We start from the raw sequence: 21,251 nt of genomic DNA, 5'->3' as shown, positions 1-21,251 counted from the left end.
AAATGAACTCATCAGCATTAAAAAAAAGTCATACTGGTGGTTATTGAGTAACACGGGCACTCAGCCTTCATCTGCAGTGCACGATATCTAACACTGAAGTTTCCCTGGTAAACTTTCAGAAAGGCCTTGAGAAATCATCTCATACCATTTAAATGACTGACTTGAAATGGTTACAGGGCTATGATTACAATACAGTGTATCAGACAGTGAAGGAGGGATCTGCCTTCACACAGGAGCCTGACCAGTATGGATGTTTGGGGGCCGATGCCAATATTAGGGAGCAGAACATTTCTGATACTGATATCTCTGTTTCTGTATTTGAAAGAAAGATTTTCTCCATTTTACCTTTATTTATTTTAAAGATTAAATCTTGAATGTAATAATCCAAACAACATTTATCGTCACATTAATTGCAAATTAGTACATAAACATAATATAGTACATCTAATAAAGAAATAAATATTTGTTACGCTTCACTAGAAGATAAATCCCACCACATGCACTCAGCAGGATTTACACGGTGCATCAAGTTGTCACTTTCTGAACTGCGGAGACGCTGCGTGTGGAAGCCGGGTTGTGGTTTTCTAATCTCACCATCACAGCAAAGCCACCAACTTCTCCTCACTAGACTGATGACTTCCGCCGTTTCACTACTTCCTCACAAACATTCACCCGCGCTCTCTGCCGCCACCCACGAGAGGAGAGCTAACAAACTTCACCTTTCTGTTCAAGGACCTTTAAAAAACGGATCAGTTTGGCTTGTTTCCTCGTTTTGTAAACTTTGTAAACTTGAACACAGGCCGTCTCCGTGAGGCTGAAACAGCTGCAGCTGTGGTTTGGAGCAGAGAAGCTCGGTAAGTCATAAATGGGTTAAACCATTTCCTCAGAGAGGGGGATTCCCAGCCCCACATGCTGAGTGTGGTCTCACCCCCAGAGTTTTAAAAATTCCTGTTACCTCTTTCAGCTCTAATTTAATTTCTCTTTCACCTCCCACTGCTGAATGGAAACGGAAACACTGTGACCCTCGACCTCTTTAATGAAGCTGAGGTTCTTCCATTTGTTTATTCATTTGTTTGAATTCATTTTCATTTTTCAGTCACATTAATTGGGGAGGTATTTTTTCTTGAATAGCCTCCTGTCTAAATTAACTAATTAATGTTTTGTTCATGCCTTAAACATCATGCTTTGATGCTTTAAAACCCAAAGATAAGTTTAAACATTGTATAGATATTTATACTTCATTAATAACAATTTCATAGGGCTACCAAACTGCAGATGCATTTTCTATCAATAGATACTGTAGGTCATTGCTAGTAGTTAATAGTTTGTTTCCTCCAGTTTGCTATAAGTGCACGACCAGCTGAAATGTTGCAGCACGACGTTGCATGTGACGTCATTTCTGCCGTCATGCGCAGCAGGACAGGAACGGCGAGCATGAACTAGTCTTGAGGCAGATTGCCACGCGAGTATAAGTAAATGGAAATGCATAAAACATGCAGGCAGATGTTTGCACTTAAAAAAGTTAAAATTTTCGAGAACTTGATCAAAGACAATGTGTTGGGTTTTTTTAAGCGTGTGAAAACCAGTTTGAGATGTTTATGGGTTCAATGTGAACTTTTCAAAACAATGTGGATGTCATCAAGGTCCTTCATCCTTTCTCAATGGCAACTAAACAAAAACACATTGGTGATTAAAGGGTGAATGCTTCTCTCTCTCTCTCTCTCTTGTGGTTCCTCTTTTCCTTATTATATCTCTCTACCTCTTTCTACCCCCCCAACCTCTCTTCTACTTTATTTTCCATCCCAACAGCTGCTGTCAGCGCACAGCTGCATCGAGTCGCACTCTGCAGCTTGAGAAGCCCGAACCAAATCGGTAAGAGTTTAGGATCAAGTGCACATGTGCAGACACAAACACATACGCAAACATTTTTGAGTCAGATGTTTGAATAGACAGACTTCGCAGACAAGGGAAGAAAAAACTAAAAACTAAAAAAGAAGACCTTGGTTCTTCCTCACTCAAACTGCCATGGAACACGTGGTTATGATTCACCAAATCCTGAGGAACTAAACTCAAAATGTCAAGGTTAATTTATGTTCCAGTGCATCTGAGCGTTCCCACAATCACTTGTCCCTCGCTTTAAATGAAAGACGCATTCATCCTCCACCAAACCAGAATTAAACACAAATAAAACAAACCGGAGCAAACCTCAAAGCCAATCAGGATGGGATTTCAGAGGTACCCAAACACAAAATATCTGACCAAGTGCATCCACTCCGCCATTACTGGGCTTCATTATGATCATTAGACGTTTCTCTGTGAGATAACGGCAGACGTTCGCAGAGGTTGGCCTCGGGGCTGGCCTCATTGTCCACGACTGTAAAATCTGATTCAACGTGACACTCGTCTCGGCGGTGGATTCGCTCCGTGCTGCTGGTCACTTGTGAAATCCTCGGCGGCACAGATGCGGTAGACCTTCACACTGTCTTGTGAACAGTGACACCGCGTTGTACATGTGTTAAATAATAAGACTATAAAACCAGGTTGTTCAGCTGTCAACACATTGCTGCTCAAACTCCTGGATGTTTCCACCCCTGTCTATTTGTTTGCTCGTTTGTCAGCAGGATTACACAAAAACTACTGAACACATTTCCACAAATCTTGGTGTAAAGATGGGACATGGTAGAAAAAAGAAAGGATTACCAATTACCCGGGGAATAATTCATGAATATTGATGAAATTAACTGTGCATATTTAGAGGACTGATATCTATGAGTTTGTGCAATTTGGGGCAGCTTGATTGAATTCAAGTGGACTGTTGGGCCTTAGCGGAGGTTTGAGCTCTACCTAGTGCCATGCTGGGTTTATTCTGATCATCATGTGTGAGCGACGTCCACTCAACCAAGAGTCAGTGTCATTTTTTCATTGCAGTAGTTAGGAGAACATTTCCTTCAGCAGAATCCACTCCGAGACCTGAAAGGCTCCTCATATGTGGAGGACACGAGATTATATGTTATTTACTTTGCACATAGCTTACATGAGCCTCAGCCCATAACCTGCAGTGCAAGAGCAAAATTAACTATGTCTACATGTCCACATTGTTTTGTGACACGTGACAGAGCACAGTCTGATTATGACTCCTAAAAACATTACGTCCACTATGTCCATTTCTGAAAAGTTTGGTTTTAACTAGTTATTTGATGTTATAGAAACGGGTTGAAACATCATGATTGACAGCTGAGACTGGCTCATGATTGGTCGGGCACATGTATTTGCGGGGCCTAAATACAGGGACTCCATTCCCCAATTGCTACTGTACAGACTCTGTGGGTTAGGGCTGTGTTCATACCCAGGATATTTTGGCTTCATTTCTGAATAGTGTGAGGAAGTGGAGACCATCTTTGTATACTAGGACTTCTCTATGATTCAATATCTAGCAGTGTATACAACAAGCATCAACATTCAAGTGGTAAGTAAATCTGATAATCCCAAGTTTGCACATATAAGTCGAGGATTAAAGCTAATTAAACCAGTATATGCTGACTTTTTAAACCTCACATGAGCCACTCCATCACACGACCAGCGCTCAGTGCAAAACCTCAATATTTATGTTTGAATTAAACCTATAATAACTTAGGCAGCCATGATGTTAAATAACCTTCGCAGAGCAAACGGTAAATTCAGGTTTTCAATGTTCACATGAGTCTCTTTTCCAGCCACAAGGAAACGAGAGCCAATCACAGCTTTGATTCGCAGGTTCTGGAACATAAATATCTACGAGTGGAGCCGTCCAATGGTGTGAAAGCTTCCAGGTCATTACCATGGAGACAGTTCCCACTGCCGCCATCTGTGACATTAACGTGACTTAAGTCCAAACAAACCATTTTCCTGCAGCAGACACCAGGAAAGTACAGACACACCGAGACACACACAAAATACACACTTCCTCACACGAGTGCTGCATATTTCAGAATGATATAAAATAGCCCAGTCTCGCAGGAAGAGATCCAGCAGCTCTCTTCTTTCCATCTGCTCTGGTTTCTACCAGGCAACAGCAGGATGATGTCGCTGCTCGTCTCTGATGGAGGCGGCAGAAGCACCAGGTCTCCATCAAATGCCTTTTCCACTGTGTGAGTGTGTACATGTGTGCGTGTGTGCGTGTGTGATGGGATGAACAGGCCTATCCCTATAAATGCAGCAGAGAGCCTCTCCGGCGGGAGGCCTGCTGGGCAATGATGTGCACAAATGCGCAATGTAACACCGCCCACCCAATGGCGCACAAGTCAGTCAGCGTGGTGAGGGCTGTCATGCATGGATGGGGCTGGACTGGTCAGTGCAAAGCAACGCGTGCAGTATGTGGAGGAATATTTTACTGGGGTGTGGATGAGAGGAGGAGGAGGGATGAAGGATGGAGGGAGGGAGGGAGGGAGGATGGAGGAGCCTCCTTGGGACCAGAGTGGGTGCACAGGGATGGTGGTGGTGAAATATAATTTAAAAAATAACAAATGGATGTGCAGCAGTGAGAGATAATCCAGTCCAGACTGCACCGCTGACGGAGGGGATGTGTTATAATAAACCTGAGACTGGGGGGGGGGGGGGGGGTACATCAATGTATGTTTGTGCTCCAGTTTCCGCCTTCACACACACACACAACACACATACAGAGATGAGGCACACACCAACCTTGTACACTTGTCCATAGGTGCCATTTCCCACTACTTCCACCAGCTCGAAGATCCCAGCAGGATCCTGGATTTAGAAAACAGACAAATGTGAATTACTGGATGTAATTAATTGATTCCCTGTTGTAGCCTAATTACATAGGGGTGAGTTGGATGTGTGCACCGGCAGAGCCCGGCTCTCTGGCCTCCCATGCCAGCGGATATAAAGACAAAGAGGAGCCGCCTCCTCTTGTATGATCGTGTGATGGTTCCTGTGTAAAATCAGCGGATCTGTGGGGTATACATGTCCGGGGGAGAGGCACTCACCCGCAGGGAAGCGAGGTCTATGTCCACCAGACTTTTAGCCGGAGACTCGTTCGCCATTTTCGTAAAAAAAGCGGAGCTAAATCAGCGGAATAGCGGCGTGAGTTCGATTCTCCTTCAAGCCCGCGGGGCGAGTCTCATCCTCGGGTGGGTTTAGACTTAATCCCGCCGGTGGTGATCTCCGTCCCAGGCGTGTTTTTCCCTCTTTGTAATCCCGGTGCGAGGCTCCGCTGCTGCCGCTGCCGCCGCCGCTGCTACATACCGAGCGACTACCGGAGCCTCTCTCTCTCTCTCTCTCTCTCTCTCTCTCCCTCTCTCTCTCTCCCTGTTTGTGTAGGTGTCTCTCTACCTCGATTCCCCGCCCTCTCTCTCTCTCTCTCTCTCTCTCTCTCTCTCTCTCTCTCTCTCTCGCTCTGTCAACGCCCCTCCTCTCTCTCTCTCTCTCTCTGACAGGGGCAGCTCTAGAAGATCTGGGGCCCTGGACAGAAATCACCTGCTTTCAGACATGTACCCAACTTCCAAGTGAACGCAAATGTCCGACTGAGAGACTCCGGACTTTCTGCGGACTTTCTCCACTCGCTCCCCAGGTTTAGTGCTGCGATCCGATAAACCTCCGAATTACCGACCCCCCGAGTCGGAAGTTGCAGCCATAGCGCCCCCCTCGAGTCGAAGATTTTACTCGGACCACTGGAGGAACCTCACCACCCCCGACTTCAAAATCCAAGATGGCCCCTCCTTGGATCAACAGTTGTGAAAGCAAAAGTTTTTATCGTACATAAGCACTACTGTCATTACAGTAATTGGACATAGTACTGTCCAATTACTTCTAATTCTGTGGACGTTTTACTAAGGCGTTAGTATGAGTGAAATGCTACATAATTATGCACTGCAACTGGAACGCCATCCATTCTGTTTATTCGGGTGTGACATCATTCCGAGCTCCAAGCATAAAGTCTGTCTCCTTCTTGAGCTGCTTCAGACATGCACGGGACTCCGCAGAATCCCCGCACTTTCTCCGGTGGAGGTGCACGTGTGAACGCAAATGTCAGACGGACATTACTTCCTGCCTCTTCCTGCTGCACCATCCATTAGGAACGCGTCTGTGCAATTTTCTGGACTTGGGGGAGCTGTTATGTCATCAACATCTATTTACTGCAGCTACATATAAAAATGGCGAAAACATCTCTACAGCCCCCTAGTGGCTGGCTGCAGTATAGGTCATAGTACTATATATATAATAGGTCATATAAATAAATCAGCATTTTCTAAAGGTGAAAAATACATTTCCAAATCTAGTTCTATCAAAATTGTCTCCTCTCCCCATTTTCCTTGCATCTCCTTCTCTCCAAGTCTTTGTTTGTGTCCCCTCCTGTTTCTCTGTCGGACAGATACACAGCAATTAGAGCATGGCTAGATGGAAAGTGATAAATATTTCAGCAGCACTGTCACCGCTGTGCTGTTCTGTTGGAGGCCGTGATATCCACACAGGCTGGATTCAAACCTGCTGCCGTCACTCTCACATGTGGCTCACCACTCATACTCACATCAGGCGACATGTGCAGATAACGTATCGTGTGTTGGTCATATCAGCGTCTTCCTCACCAACTAGATGAGTTGGTTAAATGGTTCGATTTTTATGTTGATACTGATGAACGTGAGTTTACCCATCAGGTCTTTTTTTTATGGATAAGGTTGGTTTGAAAAAGAAATTTAACCTCCCCCCATTCTTTTCAAATTAATTTTAAATTATTTAAAAACCTGCTATGATTACATATGTAGCCTCAACTTTATTCTTCAATAGTTGCACTTCCTCAAATTGATTAAAATAACAGCCATTTTTTTTTTTATATCTGTGACATATCACACAGAAAAAGACATTTAAACATCACAGTTATTACAATATTTGAAAAGAAGGATTTAGATACAGGCCAGGAGTGTATCAAGGGACTTTGGAGCCCCAGGCAATAGAGACCATGGGGCCCCTTGATCAAAACAGAACCCACCCCAACAAGTAACACATGATACCAAACCTTCTTCAAATGATTCTGTTGTTATCAAAATTATAAACAAAGTGCAGACTTTGAATAACCATCATTCTCACATTTAGACGTTCTCGTCTTCATCCAAACCTCTAAAATTACTTTGGGCAGAAAGTGAGTGGCATGGGGCCTCATCAGGGAGTCAGGTGATTTTAGAATTTAAGGGGGTTCTCACAAAAAAGTGAAATCAACCGTTCTCGGGGGGCCCCTCTCACCTCGGGGTCCTAGGCAATTTCCCTCCTCTGTTGCAAAGCCACTGTGTAAGACAAACAGAAATAAAGAAACACCAAGAGTATTTTGTTGTATTTATTGTATTTAGCGTACATTGTTAGTTACTTTGTTTGTTAGTTAGCAGGATTACACAATATCCCCTCAACTGATTACCATGACATTTTGTGGAGGGGTGGGGAACGGACGATAGAATAAATGTTGGTGTGGATCAAGATCAGGAGGCACATGCAGGGTTGTATTTTTCACTTTCTTTAACATTGTGTGTCGTTTTCCTTGATGTCTCAGATAATAATTAATTGATCTTCATGAAGCAATCAGGATGTTTCAAGGATTGCTATTTATAAGTGTGTGCAATTTGGTGCAGATCTCATTTAAATCCTGTTTCATAAGGGGGATGTTGGCTCACGGCAGAGTTTTGCACTCTACTGTGTGCCATTATAGTCAGAATTTCTTGTACACTGTGAAAAGGAGCAATGACTCCACAATATTTTGTGTTTATATTTATCTTTGGCTCAATAAATATTTAAAAACAAGACATATTAAGATGAACCAGCTCAAGCTAAGAAAAAAAGCCTCTGCCCTGATGCCCTTGAGCAAGTCTGTTTTCATATCCAGTAGAACTTGCCAGGACTGAGGGGGTGATACTGTTTGAAAGCAAAACAGGGTGGTGATTAAAAACCGCACAACGCTCAGCTGATTTCTCCCGTACAAACAGAAGAAAAGTTGCAGGCTTGGAAATGAAACAGTTCCAGAAGCAGCAAAGTTCAAGAATAATATTGTTGAAATTTAAATTGTTGTCCCTTTTATCTATTTCCCCTGGTGTGTTTGGTACCAGGTATAAAATATCATAAAAACATAAACCACACCCCTGACAAATGTAATCCATGCTTTTAGCTGCCTACAATCTGCAGTGTTGACCGGACGTTAGAACATATTGGATGTGGTGCATGAACGTGTTGAAGCTGTTTGAAAAGATGGTGTCCTCAGAAGAACCCTTCTATCCTCATAATCCAATTTGCGAGCAGAAATTGCTGTGTTTGCTCTCTGATTTGTCCGTCTTCTCTGTGTGAACCCTGCATGAACTCAGTGCCCACAAAGCATCTCAGCTGCTATTTCACTAACAAACACTGCCCCCCTATGGCACATAGAGGTGCTACTGTGGCCTTCAGCTGCAGGAACAAGGGAGACATTTAAAAAGATAGAAACAGAAAGAAAAACATGGAGACGCCATGTGATCTGGAGTGAAGTGGGTGATACAGAAACATGTTTCCTCAGATTTCCATCTCAGATGTTTCGGTATAGTGGTAATGAGCTACGTCCACATCAGCTCAGGTCAGCTTCCGTCTCTCAGATGAGAAATAATCTAGATTTAAACCAGGTTAAGTTTAACATGTGGTCCACGTGTGTCTCTGAGTAATCACACATTTCATGTTATTTGTTCCTTGTCTATGTATCATGTACAGGGGTGTCACAACAGGGTGGGCAAAGCGGGCAATTGCCCGGGGCCCTGAGCACAGAGGGCCCCAAGAACGGCTGATCATGATAGAACACAGCAACAATAATTTTGTGACAACCCCCCAGGTCCCTTCTGTTCAGGGTTCTTGATCAAGTAATAACTGTTTCTTCAGTGGGTTTCACTTTATTTTCTTTCATGTCGTCAAATGAATAAAACAGTTTCTAGGATGCATTTGTATTCATTGTAACTTTTGCTACCTCCAGAAAGGATTTAATGCGTTCACACCCTGTCCATTTGTTTGTTTGTTTGAAAGCAGGACTGCGCAAACACTACAGAACAGATTTGATCATGATAAAAGGGCAGATCCAGGAAGTATTTTTCACTTGAGTGGGTTTTTTTCAAAAAAATCAGGCACATTTAAAGGTTCAGTGTGTAGAATTTAGTGACATCTAGTGGTGAAGTTGCGTGTTGCAGGTGAATACTCCTCACCTCACCCTCCCCTTCCAAACATGAAAAAGAACCTGTGGAAGCCTTCAGTTGTCATAAAAACTCCAAAGCTGTTTAGTTTTGGCTACTGTAAAAAACACAGCGGTCTCCGTGGAGAGGACCTGCTCTAGATGTAAATATAAAGTTATGGAATATGAATGTGAAATAAAATGAAAACTATGAAAGTTATAAGAAAAACATCTACGTTGACATAAAACACAGAAAAAGCTGTCTGGATCAAAGCCACATTTTTAAACCCAGTGGGCTCATATGATTAATTTGGTAAGGCGCATTATTATCTGACAGTGACAAGTTTCTTCTTTAACCTCTATTCTTGTAAATACTGTTTTGTTCTTCCTCTAACTATAACATGAGTTTCCATAAAATAACAGAGACAAGACTTAATTGATTTTCTCTTTATTTGCAATAAAAAATAGGTAGAAGAGCTCCCTTTACAAATATACAAGGGAAATGCAGCACATTGTGAACACTGCTCCTGTGTGGAGAGCCAGCAACTGCAGTGAAGTCACAAACTTTTGGAAGGACAGAATCATACAGAGGAACGGTGCATTTTCCTGCACGCTGGTAATGCAATACAACCACAGGCGTCCTACAATCACGGCCTAACCCGTTTTAACTTAATCATGTGATTTTATTTACTTAATCATGATTTTATTCAATTTAATGACTTGCAAAAGGTATTAAATTTGAGCCATCAACAACCTCCAGATGTTAAAAGCACACTGGAGAACATTCTTGTGAACAAATGAGTTTCCCACGAATCCCACCAGAACAAATCTTTGTGCAAAGATGTTTTAAATGCTTTAAATCTTTCATCATTCACATCCTTATTTACATCTTCTTCCTGTATTGTTCAGTGGGTACGAGCTGCGATGGGCCCTTGCACAGGATACAAACACAAAACTGATACAAACTGATAAAAACACAGCTCTACAGCGCCACAGGTGGCCAAAATCTCCTAATGGTACCTGCGATCCAATCGCCACATAACATTTTTGTTATCAGTTCACGACTGTGGAACATTTGACTCATTTTTTCAAAGTCTACAGTTGAGTTTTTGAACACTTCTAAGTGCTCTGGAGCTGTAACATATTCATGTTCGCTGTTTAACCCAAGTAAACGGGATTGAGCCAATAAAGGCAAGGAAATAAACAGCAAACAATGCCAGGTCAAAATATTTCTTTTATCACATTTGCTTCGCAAACATTTTCATAGCAAGGAAAATGATTCAGCATGTTTGTCAGGCCTCAGGGACACACACACACTGTGTTCTGGTAAGAAAAGCATTGATTCTATAACTATTTGTTCACAGGGAAACCCCACAGGACAACTTCACAAACAGGAATTGCATTACAGCGTGCGTCCAAATGCACCGAGACAGAGAGAGATCGAAGTAGAGAGAAAAGAGAGGTTGAAACGTTTCTTAAATAAAACATTAAAAAGGCCTCCAAGTTACATTGATATACATACAAATCACCCAACTTAAAAGTTCACCATACACGTACACATAAGGGCATTTCAGAGGGAGAAACTGAAAAAACTAAACCTATAACCAAGTTTGTATTTGAAGTCCAGAGAAATGCTACAATAGAACATTAAAGTTCCAGATCAAGTGGATCTGGAACGTCTGTGTGAGCCCTGACGTGCGTTTACTCTTCACTCATGTGTTGAACCTTCTGCAGAGACGAGAGGAGCATGATGTTGTAGAGTTGTACTTGTTCTTTTGGTGCGAGTATCACGGGCATGATCCCAATTCTGAACACACTGATTCTCATGGTGCCCGTTACTTTGTATGAGGTACACGCCCACTGCCAGGTGAAGCAGCAGATGTAAAGTTCCAGGTTTTATCATGAGTTTTGGCTCAGTCAGGAAGATTTCCAGAGAAGCAGCTGTTGCACTTACAGGATTGACACCTCACGTGAACCTCACCATGGACTATACAAATTTAGTAGGGAGGGGAAATAAAAAAAAGACAACCACTTCCTACAGGCAGACCAGTACATTCACTTGTTCATTACCATCATGCCGAGTGTTTTTGCTTCATGTTGCAGTAGGTGAGTTTTTGTATTGATTCCATACCTGTACAAGCAGTCGCACAGCCACACTGCAATGTGACAGGCCAGCGTCTGTTTCAGGTTGTGTGACATACTGCGGCATATGTTGGAAAAATCCCTTGCACCTGATCCTTTCCTTTTGACACTGCTTTAGTTGTGGTATAATGGTAAAAAAAAAAAAAGCATTTATAATGAGCTTTTCTTGTCGGCCCACCACTAAAAACGCTTTACAATGTACGGCTCACTCACCAATTCACACATTCTAACGATGACACAGCATCAGGAGCAGTTTGGGGTTCGGCATCTTGCTCAAGGACACCTCGTCAAACTCTGGAGGAGCCGCGGATGGAACCGCTCTACCTCCCGAGTAGGTCCGCCCAAAGTGCCCAATACATTTTTGTTCCTTCAGAACAGAGTCGAGCGAATCATCCAGGAGAGACCTAAATGGAAGTGACAGGGCTCAGCAGGATCGCTTTTACCCTGAACATAACAAGGTGAGAGGTCACTCCTTTAAAATGTTTGGTTGCTCAATACAGCCAGTTAGGTTGTTGGTTGGAGGATGAACAGATGGACAGTGGGAAGGGAATGCCATCATACAAGCATAACCGACCCTCCTTCATTCCCAACAGAAATGACTGTGACTTCAGTACATGTATGAATGACCAAATGACCAATGAATGACCAAATTAGTTTTTGAACTGCATAGAAGCCCAAGCATCCGGTCTGTCGGCTCAGCCATCACCGTGGCCTCTTGCGCGTGACAAAGATGAGGACCCTGCGGATGGCAATGAGTCGCTCCTTGAGGGAGGTCAGGGACAGGATGGTCAGCTGGGCTCTATTCTCCAGGGGAAGGACAGCAAGCAGCCACCAGCACCAGGCCGGACCGCTGGGACTGCCCTGCAGGGTAGAAAAAAAAGATACAAACAAAGAGACACAGAGCTGGTGAGTATACATTTTACCGGCACACAATCTGTTCACTGAACAGCCGACCAGGTTGAATATCTGCCAATTCCTGTTACTGGCCTATCGATCGGTGCATCCCTAGACAAAAATTTATATTTCACCTGCAGGATAGTCTGAGTTTTGTTGCTTCTTTCCATTGATTCTGTGTGTCAATAACTGTGGTTGATATTCAGTGCATCTTTAATGCAGGAACTAGGTTCTGTTCTTTTTAGCCTTAGCAGAGAAGAAACACCAGAAAACCTTGGGCAACTGGGAGGATTTTTCAGTGAAAAATAACTATGCTTTTTTTATTTTTTTTTAATCGGGGGGGGGGGAATATGCTATGATAAGAATGTTCTTAGAAAGTTTTTTAGCATTTAAACAACCATCCTAAATTTCCCATCAACCCAACTAAAATTAAACAGAACTTTCCTTCCCCTCTTATACTACGTAATCTTATGTGATAAAGGAATCAGTGCAGTACAGTCAATATTGTTTGTTTTCAAACCTGTGGGTCAGGGTCTTTGCTGGGAAGGTGTCCGAAGTGGCTGAGTATCTGGCTCTTCATGTTGTCTTTCAGCGAGGTGAACCAGCCGTTGGCCTGGTCATACACAGAGTCGTGCAGCTTCACCAGCTCCACCAGCTCCTCTCCCTCCACCTGAATAGAAATAGAGATTGTATTTTAGTTTTTATAAAGCTGGTGGTGGGAGGAAAGGAAGCAAAGCTTGCTAAATTTCCAGTGACAATAAAACTCAAAGAACAATTTAAGGGCATATTTATTTACACATTCAACTTGGCCAAAAACTGCCTGATATCTGCTTGACAGCAGCATGATGGAAAGTGTCTAAAAAAACCTCCACTGACAAACCTTTTTGTCTTCCAGGTACTCAATCTTAGCCGTGTTGTAACCATCTCTTTGGCCGTGGCTGAGGACTTTGAACCGTGACACACCGATGGTGTCCACCACTGAACGGCCATCAGGAAAGAACTTCACATCCCGAACCTGAAACACAATTTATCTTGTATTTACAATGATAGAATCTATTACTTGACCGCATACAGTAAAGTGACGTGAAAATCGGAGCGAGAAGGAAATAAGCAAATGTGCGTCATCCTGAACCAGCTACAGACATAAACATTCACCTGCAGCATGCAGCCGAAGTCGGCGAATCCTTTGAGCTCATCAGCTATGCACATGCCGAACTGCTTGGTACCAGTCTCCATGGAGCGGCGGATCATGAGGCGGTAGCGCGGTTCAAACACGTGCAACGGGCAGGGGACTGTGGGGAAGGCCATGGTGCACACAAAGACCGGCACTTCTTGTTTCAAGCTACAAGAAAGAGTGAAGATGTTGTTAAGACTTGGGTCCTTTGTGAGAATCTACAAATCTAAGAAAAAAATATTCCTAAAGGTTTTAGAGAAACTGACTTGGACAATTCCTTCATCTCCTCTTCATGGATTTTCTTCCTGTCATTCAGCTCGTCTCCTAGGTAACGCTGCAGCACTTCCTCCATCAGCAGGGTCTTGTTGTAACCCCTGGTGGCCAGATACTGCAACAACATCACAGAAACCATGAGTATACTATTTATGACATAGAAGGACTCCAAATACTTATTTTGATTATTGTGTAGTGAGTCAAGATTTTGTGTTTTCCTCTATAAATTATTTGGTCAATGAAAAACAATCCAAAACCCTTATTGTATTACCAAAGACATCAAAGGAGCAAAATCTTACAATTAGGAGCCTGTGGTGGAATTGGTGAAAACCTATATAAAATGTGTGTGCGCACCTCAGCAAGGTTCTCCTTGCACAGGGGACAGTTGGGGTTGTGATCCATGCAGCGCTCCAGACACTTGAGGCAGAAGGTGTGTCCGCAGGGAGTGGCCACGGGCTCATAGAACAATCTGGAGGACAAACGACCGAAAGAGCACAGCTTTATTTTACCATACCACACCAGCCAGAAATCCTATTCAAATTTTTTTAGTTTTTAATATACTTTTGTTCCTAATTGTTGCCAAAATTTGTGACTATTGTGTTGGCATGCAGTTCATCTGTATGTGCAGTCACCTCATGCACAGTGAACACTCCATGTCTCCACTGTCCAACAGGTCAGCAGGAACAATCCTTCCTCCGCACACTGAGACCAATGTCTGCAAGCTGTTCACCTCATCTGCACAGAAAGCATTACATCAGGATTCACATTATAATTAGCATCTTATTTATTATCTACATGATTTCTACATCAAACTGCGGCAAATACTGAATAGAAGTAAATTTAAGTAGAACTTGTGACAGTTAAAGTAATCAAATTGTATTCAGTGATCAGTGTGTATTTTTTAATTAAACTCAGATTCTCCAACCTGGTCTGAGCTGTTTGGAGGGGGGGTTGAAGGTTTCTGATGGTACATCACTGCTGTGTTTCCTCTTAAGGCCACTAGAGGACGCCGGTAGTGCAGCCAGAACGTCGGCAAGGCTCTTAGTGCAGCCTTCCCTTGCAGTGGGGTCCGATTTACCGGGTGTCACAATGGAAAGTCTGGAGGATGAGTTGTCCACTGGAACATGTTTTGTCACACTGATCTCTGAGTCCTGAAGAAAGACACAGACAGAGCGATTAGAGCTGGAGTATGTCAGAGCGGAGCTATTACAGAGTGATGATCCATTTGACAGCGATCTGTGTTGGTGTGTGACCAATGTTTCAGGAAACAATCAATTAGATATTTGATATAAACTGAGATGAACCTTCTGACAAAAACACACCAGCATCTCAAATAAAATCTATTTTCCCCCGAGGCCACGTTTACGCTAATTGTCCAAATAAGAATATCGCCCTTCACTAATTGTGAACAGTGTTTTCAGATCTGAGGTCTTAATAACATAATAACTGTTATTATAAAAGCAGGTAACACAGTCTTGTTAACAGCAGTTTAAATTTACTGCCTAAAAACACAGTGTTGGCGATAAATCGACAGAAAATAAATAGTAGTATACATGGCTTGGCAACATTTTATTTAAATTTGATCTTCTCAATAATTCCTTAAGTAATTTAGAAATATATCCCTTTTTCAACATTAGTGTGTCTCTGTGTGTGCAGTTACCTGTGAGGAGGAGACCGGTCTCTGTGTGAGAGGCCTCAGGGACCTGAGCAAGGCGGGGGGTTTGATGAGGCGGCTGGCCAACCCTCCCTGCAGAGGATGCAGTGGCGTCGGCATGTCCTCATTCTCAAACACGGAGGAGAAGAGCTCACTAAGGACCTGTGGTTGGAAATAGATGAAGACATTAGATTAATGCCTCAAATATTACCATAAACTACTGATTATTGCCCTAACAATGAGTATTTATGTGTTAGTATCAGATAGATGTATATAAACTGCCTTTTATATCATTGGATGCATCAGGTTATTGTTGGAAATACAGTCTGAGCTCGGACGCTGCATGACAATATTAGATTTAAGATGTTTTGGGATTCGATGAGATTCAGTATATTCATATCTCAGGTACATAAATGAGCATCTTCTCGTACCTTCTGAGCCTCCAGTTTGACTTTGGTCCAGTCGGGCTTCAGCGCCAGACATATGAAGTATTCCTGCAAGGCTTCGTCGTTCCGGTCTGCTTTCCTGAGTGCACTGGCTTTCAGATAGTGAGCCTGAAATCAACAAAAGGTCAGTGAGTTTGATTGGGACAATCAAGTATTTTGTTCTACTTGAAAAATAACCTCAATGCTGCAATCTGTTCTCAGCAACTGGGGATTTTTACAAGACATGTTGTGTTATCAGTGATCTTATTTCTTTTTATAAACAATTTGAGTTGGACTTCAAACTAAATATCACCCATTGAGAAGCATGTTTTGATGATATCTGCGTGTAAAGGGCTCATTTTAGATCACTTGCATCATTAATGGGCACAACAGCAAAGAACACTAAATAAATTAATACAAACGCCAAAAATAAGAAGACAATCATTTGTGTTAGATAAGAATATGACCCTAACCCTAAACATAGTGAAATAATAACGTCACATTTTTCAAGAGAATTAGCAATATTTAACAATATGAAAAAAAATCTTCTTGATATAAATTTGGCCGTATCCTTTAATTATATAAAGCTAATTGATTCTGACCTGCAGCTTAATTTCAAACCCATGTCTCACCTTGGTCCAGAGAGGTTTTGTTCTACAGAGGCTGCTGGTGTCCTGCACTGCCTGGCTGAAGTTCCTCATCTCCATGTTCAACTCAGCCCGTTGAAACCGCAGTCGGCCTGAGGAGGGCACTGTACACCACAGGAAAGACAAACACAGGCGGTTTCAATGACTTCAGAGGACAATACTTTGACTCGCGTCCTGGAGACTTTAACCATATTATTTCTTCTTATATGCTTCTTCACATCAAACATCCCATTTACATTAAGGTCAACACAACATGTGTTATGTCTTTGACCACACACACACACACCATAAGGACGCTGGATAGGCCTGAAGGGGCTAGACAAATTTTTCTAGGTCTGGTAGAATTAGGGCAGACATATAAGATGTGACATAAGACCTCTGTCACGTGTTACAATGCTACAGAACGTATGTAGTGATGATAAGTTGTGACAAGTGACAACTGTTACTGTCCACTGACACAACTCAAATGTTTTTTGTTATACAACCGCCAAATAGGTTAGTATGTTACATTAGTGGACGACAGACTTGACTGATAGTCATAAAAAGTATAGTATGTATCCAGCTTTGACTTTTGGCGTGTTTTAACCCTGACTGTAATCATTGTTCTAATTCCTATGAACTACTTAGTTCCAGCTTTGTGATTATTTAAAAGAGGGACTTAATTTCCTGAGATTAATTTAAAGGAAAAAACATGGTTTGATTCTGGGGATTCTGTTCATTTTGTAACACAAGGTGTCGCCTCTTTAAACTCCCCATACTGCAAAAGGCTGAAAAGAAACAAGAGACTTCTGAAGGAGTTTAGATGCTGTCACTGTTGCTGTTATGCACTTTTGGTAAACGACATGTTTAAGTTTGGGTCTGTTTGCATTGTCTCATGGTTGTATTTATAAGAGTGCTTTAAACTTGATTGAAGATGGTCACCTTGTGTGCAGAAAATGAAGAAAGCAAATAATTGCAACACACTGAATGTGAGGAGAGTTAAATTATAGCTCATTGTACAAAATGAAACAGTTCATTTATTTTTGTTTTTAAATTTAATTTTCTGTCTTTTATTATTATCTAATAAAACTGAGTGTAATAATAAAAAAAAACGTAGGCTTTGCTTTACCATGGCTATACAGAAAAAAACCACTGTAGCCTCTTCCTCAGTATTGCACCTGTCCGTTGAGCTTTACCACACTCATTACATATCATTATATCACCTTTATTGTGCAAGTGCAATGCATAAGATATGTGGCACACATAAGCATGGGAGTGGGGGGGAAATGCCTAAAAGGCACAGGTTGGATAACAGCTCCATTTCTGCTTATATCATGATCTCATTACACTCTGGCTGCATCCATATCAGAGGGCCTCCTGCTGTCTGTATTGAGAAAACACCAACTGACTGTACCAAAGCTGTGAAGGCACTCTGTCCTCCTGTTGCCCAGAGTGCTTCACAAGACAGAAGGCATGAATCAATATTGTTCCGGGGGAGAGAAAAATCTGAATAGACCCCGTTTTAACGCTCAAAATGCCACACTCGAGAGCGGAGTACAATCCCTTGCTATTAGATATGAATCTGCAATTTCTTAAAACATCATGAACGTGATCACCTGAGATAGCCAGGGGGGCCTGTGCCTTGTTTAACCCATTTAGTTAGGGCTACAGGAAATTACATTTTAATGTGACCCTAATATGAAGGGTAGAGGTGGGATAGGGTTGGTTCCACTTTCTCTGTGGATTCAAACTGCACCACATGAGACTTGCCCTGGCACTCGGTTAATGAAACACACCGGTTCTGACTATGAAATGAGCCAAGAGAAAAGAACATCCTGTATTTTGGGTCAGCTGGACCAGGGAGGCAGCTGCTTACAGTGACAAAAGCCTGAAATCTTGTAAAACAGTAGCTTAAAGTAAAAATGAAAAACAAAAGCTGTAGTTCTACTAAATTAGTCGAGAAGTGACAGTTCATCACTGTCTGTCTAACCTGGATATTACCCAACACAGCTTAACAGCCCTAGTAATAAGAGCACTGAGGATGAAGCCCTAACACAGTTAAGGAATGTGAGCATACAATAGGTAACCATTACGCAAATACATACAATATATATAATGGGGATTTAGTGGGAGGGTGTAATAACTAATGAAGTCCAGAAACACACATTCCGTCCCCATAACATTACAGTTCTGCAGAGTATAAATAGAAAACTCTGTGTGAATGTGGCAGTGGGAAGCAGAGGATCAAATGTGTGCTACTTAGGTAATGGGGGGCGCGTCATATAACGCCTGACCTCGGTGCAGTCTAGATGGGTAGGAGTGGCGCCACCTATGGGCAGCTACGGGAAGCTGGGCTGAGAAAAGTAGGTCAACTGTGCAAAACACTAGTTTTGATTTTAGCCAGTCACGTTCAACACAGACAAACATTAGTAGTAAATATCCTTGCACTGAGGCTTCTCTTACCTAGATCTACAGCAGCATTGTACTTCTCCAAGGCCTCCGAGAGGTTCTGCTTCTTCCACAGCACCTCACCCTCGATCCAAAACTTCCTGGCTCTGCTCTCAGTGGCAAACAGTTTATCCAACAGGCCGCTGAGAACCACGTTCAGTCGCCGGTCGTTTGGCAGTCCGTCTGTTTTGTGCAACGTCTGTTTGCATTGTGTACAGTCTTTGACAGTTTCGTCCTCTAGGCAGCGTTTACAGAAAGTGTGTCCGCACTCCACGGTGGTGGGCTCGTGGAGCAGACACTTGCAGAGGTGACATGAAAACAAGTCCAGGGCTTCATCCTCCTCACACTCCCCGTTACCTTCAAACCCATCCTCCTCGCCGCTGCTGCTCCTTTTACCGTTTGTCGTCCCGGGGATGATCAGCTCTTTCTCCTGGAGAGTCCGGGCGATGGTTTCCACCAGGAAGGGGAGCTCCTCCGGCCGCAGTTTGCCAAGACTGGCCGCTGTGCAGTAGGGGTCCAGCGCCTCGGATATCCGTCCTGCGCGGGCCAGAGAGTCAGCCTTCCGTAGACACAAGCCTCTGTCCGGCTGCTGCAAGTCATACTGCAGGGAGCTGTAGATCTCCGCGGCCAGGTTAAAGTCCCCGGCCCGGTTAGCCTCCTCCGCCACCTCCAGCATCTCGGGGCAGATCCCCGCAGCCCCGGGGTTGGAGAGCGGGTGGACGAAAAGCTCGCCCTGGTGAGACCTGAATCCCGTCTCCATCTTCTTCTCCCAAGGGGGGGGAAGAGTCACTGACAGTCCAACAAAAGCAGACCCAACTCCTCACGCTGACCCGAAATCATATCCGCAAAGTGGGCTTACTCTTGTTTAACGTGTCAAAACGAAGGCTCCGATTATGGCCGACTCTGCCTGCTGGACACTACGACTAGTCCCGAATCACACGACCTCAGCCTCGGTAAAATAGGACGCGTCTGTGTAACATCACCGGTCCCAAACACCCAGCGGTGCCTCAGCAGCAGTGCAGTTAGCAGGGAGCCATGACCTGCCAACACCTGGTATGGCTCCCGGAAGGAGGGGTTATTTACAAACAGAGCTTATCAAACCTCTATCGCTCCTTCTTATCGACCTCATGAAGTCCTTCTCGTTAAAAACACAAACTTCCCCGAGTAGCGTCCTTTAATGATTGATCGATTCTACGACATATTTATAAATGTGGTGTTGAGCCAGCCGGTCAAATCCTCCGAGCTTAACGTTAGCAAGTAAGAAGCTTAATTCCCACTTGCTCTATAGCGCTACCTCGACGTCAAGCTAACTTAAACACAGCATACATGCCGTATTGAGGGTTTTAAAAACGTCATAGTTAATTAAAGTAGAAGATAAATTGTTTGTATTTTACCTCGAGACCCCAAAACAGAGCGTCGTGGCTCAGCTGAGACGCAGCCGTTGTTTTTATGTAAGCAACCCCGGGAGCGCTAGCTAATGCTAACCGCGGCTTCGCGTCAGAACTCCGGCAAACGGACTCTTCCCGAGGCGATGTCCCCGAATAACGCACCCGTCCTCAGGCTTCCAAGTGTCACTTCCTTCCGTTTAATGAGAAAACGAAGCCCCGGTGGGAGAGAAGCTAACAGTAATGGCATTTCATCATGGTCGCTAGCCAGTTAGCATCGGCTGATAAAAGGTTGTCGCTTCTTTGGACTGTACGCAATTCGCCGAAGCGGGTCATGTGACGCGCTCAGCGGCCTCCCATTGGCCCACTATATGGCTCACTTATATAAGGCAATGATATTGTATAAGCTCTCAGTGGCGACAGACTGGACGAGAGACTTTCCACAAAAACAAGCTCAGCTCCTGGTTTTAACAACACCTCACATGCGATGTAGAAACAAAATGCCTTCAGGTGCATGAAAGACACGTTCAAGTTCTGTATATGAGTGGAAGAATCTCTGTGGCAGCTGTAAACCCACACATCTGGCTGTGGAAGGGATTCGTTGTTTATGTAATGCTTTATATAAGCACTGTCTCAGGTCAGAGTTATAAAGTGTTGACAGCACATCATAGTTCATACTTATCATTTCAGTCTAAACGAATAGAGAAGAATAATAACCTGGATTTCTCTCTCATGTAAATATTAGAAAAAGACCAATTCATGGTTTTTGATCCATGTCCTCAAAATTCCCAGAGAGGAAATGAGATGGGAATAAGAATGAGGTCGTGAGGCTGGGTTTGTCTCCAAACGTCTAAACTCACTCTGCGCATTCCACCGTCCATCATGAGACCGCCCTGTCACAAAGAAACCTGTGTCCCAGTTAGCATCAGTATCACAAACTTGTTTGATTTTTGCATGGGATGTTGATGGACACGACAACGCAACACACAATATAGAAAGATGAGCTATATGCAACTCAGAGACATTCAAATCTTATTGTGGTTACACTCCAGGAACATCTCAGAATT

At 43.3% G+C, this 21,251-nt stretch overlaps 2 protein-coding genes across 2 annotated transcripts in view; both read right to left on the bottom strand.

Moving 5' to 3' along the window:
- Positions 1-5,275, bottom strand: part of LOC117755309 (mitogen-activated protein kinase kinase kinase kinase 4-like) — an 88,563-nt gene extending 83,288 nt beyond the window's left edge. The window contains 2 exon segments of the mRNA XM_034574991.1: positions 4,681-4,746; positions 4,986-5,275. Coding sequence (XP_034430882.1) covers positions 4,681-4,746; positions 4,986-5,042 — 123 coding nt within the window. The 5' untranslated portion in view covers positions 5,043-5,275.
- A 4,319-nt stretch (positions 5,276-9,594) lies between these two features.
- Positions 9,595-20,524, bottom strand: lonrf2 (LON peptidase N-terminal domain and ring finger 2). Its single transcript, XM_034574992.1, has 12 exons — positions 18,815-20,524; positions 16,358-16,476; positions 15,732-15,854; positions 15,307-15,462; positions 14,572-14,797; positions 14,279-14,381; positions 14,001-14,115; positions 13,640-13,761; positions 13,355-13,541; positions 13,080-13,214; positions 12,720-12,869; positions 9,595-12,166 (listed from the first exon to the last, which is right to left on the bottom strand). Exons 1-12 carry the CDS (start codon positions 19,557-19,559, stop codon positions 12,008-12,010), a joined length of 2,340 nt encoding a protein of 779 aa, XP_034430883.1. The 5' UTR covers positions 19,560-20,524; the 3' UTR covers positions 9,595-12,007.
- Positions 20,525-21,251: the final 727 nt, after the last annotated feature.

Source organism: Hippoglossus hippoglossus, chromosome 21, assembly GCF_009819705.1.
Source record: "Hippoglossus hippoglossus isolate fHipHip1 chromosome 21, fHipHip1.pri, whole genome shotgun sequence".
Taxonomy (NCBI): Eukaryota; Metazoa; Chordata; class Actinopteri; order Pleuronectiformes; family Pleuronectidae; genus Hippoglossus; species Hippoglossus hippoglossus.
The sequence above is the reverse complement of the archived record's forward strand: the minus strand, read 5'-3'. Positions and strand labels throughout refer to the sequence as shown.

What these genes read in the sequence shown, in the direction of transcription:
- lonrf2 (XM_034574992.1), bottom strand. Translation starts at nt 19,559, where the DNA reads ATGGAGACGGGATTCAGGTCTCACCAGGGCGAGCTTTTCGTCCACCCG. An exon ending in CAAAACCTCTCTGGACCAAG is followed by an intron (nt 15,855 to 16,357) that starts GTGAGACATGGG and finishes TGTTGATTTCAG; the next exon opens with GCTCACTATCTGAAAGCCAG. An exon ending in TCAAACTGGAGGCTCAGAAG is followed by an intron (nt 15,463 to 15,731) that starts GTACGAGAAGAT and finishes TTCCAACCACAG; the next exon opens with GTCCTTAGTGAGCTCTTCTC.